The sequence below is a fragment of the Hakea prostrata genome, chromosome 8 (assembly GCF_041222555.1).
Source record: "Hakea prostrata isolate BN-2017 chromosome 8, UWA_Hpros_2, whole genome shotgun sequence".
Taxonomy (NCBI): domain Eukaryota; kingdom Viridiplantae; phylum Streptophyta; class Magnoliopsida; order Proteales; family Proteaceae; genus Hakea; species Hakea prostrata.
The window spans coordinates 22,533,854-22,543,861 of NC_142607.1; the positions used below are offsets into that span (position 1 = coordinate 22,533,854).

Genomic DNA, 10,008 nt, shown 5'->3' on the forward strand with positions numbered 1-10,008 from the left:
AAAATCTGCTCAACTCTTAGATCTCCTCGTGATGACCTGCAAAACGAAAGCGTCAGATGTGGCCCGACCGCAGGGGTAAGGAGTCCACCTCCGAAGGCTAAGTCAGTTGATGAACTTAATCACAAACGGCTCTGCTAGAAGCACAGAGCTAAGGAATGAAGAACTGGGAATGGTGATCTAGATCGTAAATCGCTGATAGTTTACGTCTATCAGTATGTATCTTAACCTGAGTCTCAGATTATGTGTTTTCGATCCCCTCACCTCGTATGGTAGTGAGGTTTATATAGAGTGTACCTTCGAATCTCCTTCGTTGGATGCACTTGAGCCTTCTTCGGGTAGTCGTTGGATCTTAACAGTTAGATCCGTTGAACAATAGACTTCTACTAGTTTGGACTAGTAGAGGACTCCTGAGATAACCCTTTAGGTTATGCGATGATTATCCCTTCGATAATGATTAGCCGCAGCCGTCAATTTGAGTCTGCCATCATTAGGGTAATTACCCTAATCCATAAGTAGGATTAGGGCGTGCTTGTAGCTGAATAAGTTTTCTTCCTCAGCAAGCCATCTTCTGGATCCGGTTCGCTCGGGAGCGAGTCGGTTCACTCTGTCTCGACCAGGGTCGAGGGTCAAACCAGGTATGAACCCAGTTTGATCATAATTTCTCCGTATCATCTACAAAATTCGATACATTTTGTGGGGTTTTAAAAAAGCTTAAGGTGGGAAAGTTAGATTGTCATCTCATTAGACAAATTTCCTTAAATGGATTTAAAGGAAAAGTAGGAAAAGTAAGAAAAGCTTGCATTTTTCAAAAAAATTCTCACCCTACCTTTATTCCAGCAACCTAGTTGTAGGTATTCAATTGATCTCACCCCTAGGTTTTGACAGTTTCATGTCTGTGAACTTAATATATGTTCAATACCTTTTCTTTTTATTTTTCTTTCTCAAGTCAATAGATTACAAACATCAAGTTTGGTTTGAGACACAAATGTCAGCAAAAATGGAAACTGTATCTTGATTTGGGGTAGGCGTTATAGCCTCAATGGGCCATGTGAAGGCGAAAATTCTTGAGAAGCTGACTTTTTAGGGTTTATGTACTGGAGATTTGGAAGACAGAGTACCCAAAAGGAATGGAAAGGGGAGAGATTAAAGAAAAAGGAGGGAAGCGATAGGGGGAAAATAAAAGAAATTGAGGTTCTCTACCCAGCAGAGTAGAAGGCTGTGCTCCCGTCACCACCCTCCACTCAAGTTCTACTTTAGGCTTTGGGTCTCATTTCTTTACACCACAAAATTGACATTGTCAACATGACATCCCAAGAGGCAAGGGACCATCACATAAGGATGCAACAGGAGATGCAAACCTGTGGAGTTGTAATTCTAAGCATCTGAATTTTGCCAGAGACATCAAAACCATTAAGAAATTCAAAATTGCATTGCGTGAAAGGAATTGGGGGCCCTGAACAAGCAACGACTCATGCCTGGTAGAAAGAAGAAACTTTCAAGTCACAGTTTTGGGGATGTGAATACAATAATAAGTTGGATAATAAATACTCTTCTGATCTTTATCTTTCGGCGTTAGATGATTCGAGATGACACAACCGCATGTTTCAAGTCATGCATCAACACCCTAAGAAAATATACACAAATACCTTTTCCACTCCCTCTGTGGAAAAGAACAAGACCTTCAAAAGTATAAAACACATTAGAGCTCAAAAGCCAACGAGGGCCTGGCTCCTAGCAGATAGATAACACACCAGAGATAACCAAGAGAAGAGGTTTCGGGCTTTGCTCTTGACGTAAAATGAAGAATTGGGTAAACAAAAATGAAACAAATAAGACACCTGCAACTAATAATACACTAACGTCTAAAAGCTACTGTCTTTGTAAGCTATGATGCTGTACTGGTGACAAGAGTTTGCTTATGAAAGGTGACAACGCTGCTAGTAATGCATTGGGGCACTCCTCGTGTGGAAGATGGCCACAACCAGATACTGCAACTAGTCTCTGCACCAAAATAAATAAAACGTTTAATAATAAATTAATAGATGGCTGATGGTTCAAAACTTTTAGACTCAACTTCAGTCTACAGGCTCCAGATACAACCTCTGGATTGTTTTATTGAGGGGTGTAATCAGACACAGAACCATTATAATGACCTCCACTGGGTTAGATTCGGACATACGAGGACAAGAATAAGACCCACGGCACAAAGATCACAAAAATGCTTGCATGAGAAATTAAAATATGAAAAATGAGGAAGAAGCCAATCAACCTAAAGTTGATGAACCCTAGACCAAGTGGCTCAATCAAAGGGCCTACAGAGAAAAGGAGAGACGGGGGAGGGGGGAAGAGAACAAAAATGCACTTACAGAATTTACAAGCTTTGAAGCCAAAATTTGAGTAGATTTAAGTGGGACAAGAGCATCCTCAGCCCCAGCAACAACCAAAACCGGCAAGTCTTTGACTGCTTTCAGCAACAACGTGGCATTTTCTTTCGAGAGAACTGTTTCAAATGCCAGTTTACTTATTTCATGAAGGGCTTCATCCCATCCTTCAATACAGAGTGGTGCCTGACAACATGACTAAGCTAATCAGAGATGTGCATAGGTTACCAACTTATGAAATGAGTCATGGCCTAAACTTAACTGAACAATTCCTAACATATAGGTATGCTCATAAAAGAATACTGCCAATACCAGAATGATACAAAAATAGTACATTTATATAAATATCAACAAAACCAAAATATACTCCCCAAGGCAAAAAAACTAGTTACCCCTTAAAAAATCAAAATATGAAATGCAACTCAATAATATCTTTTTTTTTTTTTTTTTTTTTTTGAATACATAACTTTATAATAGTTAATTGTTAAAACTCAAGCAATGAAAATGCAGGTCAAGTAACCTGATCTCCATAATCAGTTTCCTTTAAATGCCCCCCCCCCCTCTTTATTTCTGTCCTTTAAGTTCGTAATTTGGTGCTAATCCTTTTAATACCATAATTGAAAATGCAACTCAATCATAGTGTGACCAACTTGAGATACAAGTCATTGGCTAAACTTAACTGCAAATAAAAACTATTTACATACATATTTGCATATAAAAAGAAAATTGTGAATCCCAAATAATAAAACACTCAACATGTAAACAGAGAAATGTTTACAAAAACAAATTATATTCCCCAGGGCAAATAATATATCAACATATAACTTGTTAAACCCTGTTCCTTTTAATACCGTAAATATCAAATGCAACTCAATAGTGGTTAATTGTGTAAATTCAAGCAATAAGGATGCAGGTGACATGATCGGTCTCCACCATCAGTTACTTTTAAGACACCCCAAAATTCCATTCATTTTAGGATACCATAATATCAAATGCAATTCAATAACAATTATTGTGTAAATGCAATCAACGAGAAGACAGTAAAGTGATCTGATCTTCACAATCAGTTTCATTTTAGGATACCATAATATCAAATGCAATTCAATAACAATTATTGTGTAAATGCAATCAACGAGAAGACAGTAAAGTGATCTGATCTTCACAATCAGTTTCTTCTCAGCAAACCCCAAAAAAAATATTTTCCTTTATAACCATAGTTTGGTCCTATCTGTAATGAGAAAATTCTAGATCAATTTGTTTTCGGATGAAGATAAATAGTTTAAATCCCTTATTTACCCCATTTCTAACCCTCGTCCCTCCAGTTGTGTAACTGAAAAGCATATTGGTTCAGGTGAACACCGGGGACTCCATTCACTATTTTAAACATAGAGATTCTCATATGAAAACAGTATCTGACATGAATGTTGCTAATACAAAGAGCATGTCTAGGAAACCAAATTCTAGGTTGGAAGGAGGTGGATCCAGTCTGAAAAGCTCTTATTTTCTCCCACACCTCTCTCTCTTCCAATGCAAAAAGCTTCTTGGCTTCTCAGGCTGGAAACTTAACAATTCCAAATCAACACCTCCCACACTGCATCTGCTTCCTTGCTCCTAGAAACTAGCTTCTGGAAGTCCAGGAGCTGAAGCCCAATAACCAAATACACTCTCAATTTAAAATCTTATAACAATGTACCAACAATCTGCAAGAACTTCAATTGTATATGATGGTAACTGCATATCTGGAGTATTTCACTATACTTGAATACCTAACTCTCTATTGTAAAACTTCTACAGGTGCAATTTCTTCAAATTTATGTTTAACTTACCTTGTAGAGGCTCAAGACCTCTGTGGTTAACTTGGTTGCATCATACCATGCTCGTCGATTAACCACTTGAGTTATCTCAGTTCGTAGTAGGGGGCGGACCAAGTGTTTCTTTCCCAGGTAAGTTCGCAGGAGAATCCTGGCAAAAGCAGGAACAACTTCTCTTGACAGGCTGACGCTAAGAAGTGCCACACCCTTTATCTCTACCTGAGAAATACATAAATCAAGGAAACTCAAAAAGAAATCTCCTAAAATTTTGACAAGATAACTGAAACTACTTCTTACTCATATCAAAACATTGAAATAGAATTAATGGTTCAACCTAATGCTTACTTACACAAACATTCCAGAAATTGAATCAAATTGATAATCAGTAGCACAAAGATAGACCTCTCAGCCATCCTCCATACTGTTCAAGCGGGGGACGATCTCATTAATTAGGACAATGCAGGCATACAACACACACACAGACATTATTGAAGTGTCATTTCAGACCTTAATAACCATTGGTCTTCATAGAAGCTAACAAAATTTATCTAATGGTGCAGTTTTATGCTTAAATAAACCAACAGGGCTTGTCTCAGACCAAAAATTTTAATTACTCACATGGACTGAAGTCGCAGATGTCTGAACTTTTTGCGCCGCTTTCAGAGCAAGAAGCCCTCCATCATCATGACCAATAAGTACCACAGAAGAAAAACCCATCTCCGAACAGAAATCAAGCAGCAGATCAACCTAGAGACATCATAACAAAAAACATGAATTTTAAAAGCCTGAAAAAAACCTTGACATATGATGCTGGATATGGGATTTGAAAACAGGTTTGGAAAAGGAAAAGTCTACTCAAGAAGCTAAATGAATGGTGCAGAGTCAGACAAGCAGCAATAGAACCAATCAAGTACAAGTAACAGTATATTTTCCCCCTCATCAAACTCCTCTGGTTTTGATGATTAACTGCACTGGTGTCTCAGTTCCTCAGGTTTGTAGATGACCATAACCAGTAATATTGGAATGCCAACAGTAATTATTGATAGGAACCTGTGGGCATTTAATCCTTCAAACCAAATAAGCCAGTAGCAAAGAATTCACCAAAATACCATCCCCAAATATTCTTTGATGATGAACTAACTTAAATTTGACAAAAATAAAACTCATCATAAAGTAAACTTAAGAGTAATATTCTCACCATAGTTACTAAATTGTTATGATTCATGTATAAATAACATGATGCATGATTCAACATTTTCTCTAAAGAAAAGAAAAAAGGGTTTTACTAGTTGATGCTAGAGAAAACTGGAAGTCTATATTTACTGTATAATATATGTTTGTTTAGTTCTCCTTTCCTTGCTTTTAAATCCTCCTTCCTCAAATGTGTCTCTTGGAGAAAGTTGGAATTTTAGAGTTTAGATCTTTGCTCCAAAATCCTAGAGTCAAACAAACAAGGCGCCATAAATCACACATTGAAATTACACTACCATAACTCATTGTGCATCATCATAGGATGAGAATTAGAAATAATCTAGCCAACCAAAGTGACTAAATTGAATTGAAGGGTGTTAGCAGCACACAATGGTCCTCCCTAATCGAATAATACCATTATTTTCAAAACATTCATCTGCATTACTTCAAACTTTTCCAGTTTTTAATACTTGTGGAACAAACCTGGTTTACATATGCATACATTTCTACGACTGTTGATTTGTCATTCATTAAGATAGTACTCTAGGACCTTGAATTGAGCATCCCTCAGACTACAAGGCCACCTTCTCTTGAGAATGTAACCTTAAAAGTGAAATACCTTGCTACAAATATAAGATGGATCTAAATCATGAAATGCAATTAGAAATCCCAGCTCAAGACAGATCCCTGAGCTATGCTTTGTCGCTGCTGCTTTTCAAGTGTAATTTTCATCAACAATCCAGTAATTCATTCACTACAGAGATGGTGGCTCATAAACTTTACCACACTGTTTTTCTTTTCCCCTTCCCCCCTTCTCGAGCACATGCAAATGTCTAATGTGAATTATGTGACCAGCTTGTCTCCAACAACAGAGACTGAAATGCATCCAAAAAACACAACAGGCAATTAAGTAACAACATATGACATGAATCTAGGCTTATGCAAATATAATAAAGTTTGTAAAACAATGGGTTATCCTAACCTCCATTGACAGAACACATCCAAAAAGGTGTAAGAGTAAAGAAACAGCATAGTGGTAATTCACAAATAAAAATTGGAATTAGCAGTCACCTGGGTTTCAAGCTTATAAGGATTTGGCAATTGCTTATCCTCCCAATCCTTTCGGCGTGGCCGAGAAGTTAATCCCCAGCCAGGCCGATCAAAAGCTGCAACTGTGCAACCAATCTGCTTAGCAAGCAACCCCATCACATGCCTCCATGAGAAGACACCTCCACCAAATCCATGTACCAGAACAATACCAAACTTCCCAGTCCTCTCTGCATCTCCCTCCAAGCTCACAACATCTGACAGTTCTCTTTGACCATCACCATCATCCAGGCTGAAGACCGGAATTTCTTTAGACAAATAAACAGGTAATGTTTCCGAGTCATCTAATAATGGATCATACAAAGATGAACTGTAGAATTGGTTGCTAATGCTCCGCTGGAGATGGTACTGTGTTTTAGATGGAACAGTTTGTGGCGCTTTGTCAAGTTTAAGCCTTCCTAAGGCCTTTCTGGGTGACCTGCAGCTGGGATTTGGTCCCTGAAAAGTATTAGATGCTAAAGATCGTGATGAAGATTCAGGCAGGCTAAGCTTGTAATGAAGCGTAAGACCTTCACAAGCAATAAATAAGCTGTCAATATCTGCAAGTGATTGCATTGGAAGTTCTCTTTCATAACGAACAACTGCAAAAGGTTTCTTCCATGTTTCACTGTCACTTTTGGGGGTTCTCCCAGCAGAGGGAGTGGGAGATCGTGGAATCTTCTGGTAACCAAAAAACACATTCTTGCAGGATAAAACCTGAAATATATAAAATTGAACAGTCAGATGACTTGCATCACTAATCCACATATACTGATTTTCAGTATATGCCAAAATTAATGCATCAGGAACAAAGTAATTGGAAGAGACAAGCCACCAGTCATAACAGAAGATTTGTATGTAACAAGAACTACAGGGTGTACCTACTTTGGAAACAAAAGGAAGAAAATTATGTTCTGTTTCGTAATATTCAAATGCAAGACAATAAAAATTCTGAATTTCGATATCCAATAATTCAGCAAGGACGGCGGGAACAAGTGACATGTGGCCGGAAGATATACAGTTAGAACAATAAGCAAAAACCTTCTCATAATAGACTTACAGCTTCAGGGTCAACCCTGTGAAACAGAAGCTTTCTCCGCGCTTTGCAGCTTGTTCTGTAAGCAACCACTATATGACCAAGAGCAAATACTAATGAAGAAAAGAACAGAACAGGCATTCCCCAGGATTTCTTCAAATGAATTTTTTCGCTCGCAGGGGAGGAAGAAGCTTCATCCTGAAGTTTGGAACTGACAGTAAAAATAAAAGCCTTCACTGATAGAACAACAACTGAGGCAAAGGAGCAGAGTGTTGCCGTTCCAAGATAAGGTCCATGAGAGAGCCCAGGGCCATCACAAAATGAATATACACCTGCATAAAAAATACCATTTGGATTACTAAGCTGGTATTAGTTTTTACAGAATCACAAGAAAGTAGTACACGGTAGACTCTCAGCATTTTCCTCAACTACAGCAAACTCCTAATGGAACATTCTAATTTCAAAAGTTCTATAGAAGATGAATGTGCATTTACTGTGCAGTGAGAAACGAACACTAGAGTGAAAAAATAAAGGAAGCCACAAACTCATAACTCATAATGTGAATTAATCTGTAATAATGGAAACACCATCCGCAGAAGGAAATTTGGGGGGGAAAATAATTCATAGAGAAATACAAAAACTCTTCTGCTTGCATATGCATCCGAAAGAAAAAACATTACCATTGCCCAAATGCATTTTCCTTTGCTTCTTTACATTTCATAACAGAAGAAGAAGGGGGAAATCCTTTTGGCAATTTTATAGCAACAAATCTGTTACATTTTCAGTGAATCTGACAAAAAGATGAACATAATTTCTATAAAAATTGTGATACAAAAATCTTTTCTCTCATTTCCTCCACAAAGCCTGAATCATGAATAATTTTGCATGAAAGGCAGCCATTCTTCTCAATTTATTAGAACCTACGGAAGCTAAATTCTCAAGCATTAAAACTGGCTTTCCAAAGTAAAGCTTTGAAAAGGGAATGAGGAAAAAAAGGCTGATTTCCTGCAATGTTACCATCAATTTTTTTTCACGGACACGAAAGCTTTTCAGATAGCTAAAGTCGCAAAAGGAAAATAAGAAATGTTACTTAAAATGCATAAAGTTTACCGTTCCTGGTATGACAATTAGGATATTTCTATAGAAGAAAAAACAAATGATAGAATGAAGAAATCAATGAGATGAGGACCACATGAAGAAGCATCATACACGTTATGATAACAGATCTGATGATCGAAACAAGCGGAATATCCACCAAAGAACTTCTGAAAGAATAGTTATGCAAATGCTCTTTGAAGCTATGGCAATTCACACAAGTAAAGCTCGAAATTAAAACACAAGGCACTAATATGTCTCCAAGCGCCACAAGCACAGGCGCTGAAAGAACGAGAAGTGAGGCTATCATAGTCAACATAAAGAAAACCGTCCGAATGCATCTCCTTAGCCTCTCGAAACATCCTTTTCCGGTGGCCATTGCGGTGATAATGTAGAGAAAGAGAGATCTATCTTCTTCTCCTCCTCAAGTCAATTGATCAAAACGATGATCTGCCTTCCCAAATCATCATCAATCAAGTAGAGTTCCGGAGTGAATAAAGATCGAGAACGAAATGAAACCCTAGACAATGGCACGATAGGAAAAGCATTTCCATTTTCCGGTGGTTTACCGTCCATCATACGGCTAGTAAACTGCGAGAAAGTCTCTTAGAAGCAGATAGACTTCGTTTCAAATTTCTCGCAGGCGCCATTGCTAGGGTTTCAAAGAACAGTGAAGACCATTCAGAGGAGAGAGAGTGTATTATTTTCTTCTGCGCCTCTCTCTTCTCTCTGCTTTTCCTGTTTTAAACTGTGTTTCGATTCTTCGAATGTGTTTCTCTTTGTCTCTCTCTTTTTCTTTCTCTTTTACTCGTTGGCTCCTCCAATTCTTTTTCTTCTAAAATTTTTGAAAATTTTCACCTAATATCTGTTTATCATTTTGATTAATCTTGTTCTTAAGGTAAATATTGTTTAGGAAGTAATTAAACTTAATTACAGTTACACCTCTGACATTCCCATTTCCCAGAACAATTTTTTATTATGACGGTTCTATCCTATAAGTCAAACACCTTCAGTACTTTTCAGTTGTTCAACTTTGTCTATTTCTGAATGAATAGGGTGTGAAACGTAATTTAAACGTAATTTAATAAGAAAAGAGAGGAGTTCCTAAGAACGTGACCGTTAGATGAGGGGTAGGGGAGAGGAGAAGATCGTGGTCGGGAAGGACCGAAAAACGAAAAATTCGAAGGGTCACGCCGATTCCGCTGGTGGGGTCCACGGACATCCAAGCTAACAAGGGTGAATGGTTCACACGTGTCAGTTACGGTGCGAACTTCAAACGTGCATGAAAAAGTTACTGGGCGGAGCAGCGGGATTGACGTAACGGTCAGATTTTTGTTACTTTTGCCGTTTCACGGGCCACGAGGAATTTCGGTATAATCCGGCGATGTAAAGGCCTGTTTGGTAAAAC

The 10,008-nt window shown here is 38.0% G+C and overlaps 1 protein-coding gene across 1 annotated transcript; it reads right to left on the reverse strand.

Annotated features, from left to right (window-relative positions):
• Nucleotides 1–987: 987 nt before the first annotated feature.
• Nucleotides 988–9,415, reverse strand: LOC149007429 (uncharacterized). Its single transcript, XM_089165775.1, has 7 exons — nt 8,715–9,415; nt 7,530–7,837; nt 6,455–7,186; nt 4,811–4,939; nt 4,208–4,411; nt 2,367–2,567; nt 988–2,001 (listed from the first exon to the last, which is right to left on the reverse strand). The coding sequence occupies exons 1-7, from the start codon at nt 8,977–8,979 to the stop codon at nt 1,870–1,872; spliced, it is 1,971 nt and encodes a 656-aa protein (XP_089021901.1). The 5' UTR covers nt 8,980–9,415; the 3' UTR covers nt 988–1,869.
• Nucleotides 9,416–10,008: the final 593 nt, after the last annotated feature.

What these genes read in the sequence shown, in the direction of transcription:
- LOC149007429 (XM_089165775.1), bottom strand. Translation starts at nt 8,979, where the DNA reads ATGGCCACCGGAAAAGGATGTTTCGAGAGGCTAAGGAGATGCATTCGG. An exon ending in ACAGGGTTGACCCTGAAGCT is followed by an intron (nt 7,187 to 7,529) that starts GTAAGTCTATTA and finishes TATATATTTCAG; the next exon opens with GTTTTATCCTGCAAGAATGT. An exon ending in AGGTCTTGAGCCTCTACAAG is followed by an intron (nt 2,568 to 4,207) that starts GTAAGTTAAACA and finishes TCATGTTGTCAG; the next exon opens with GCACCACTCTGTATTGAAGG.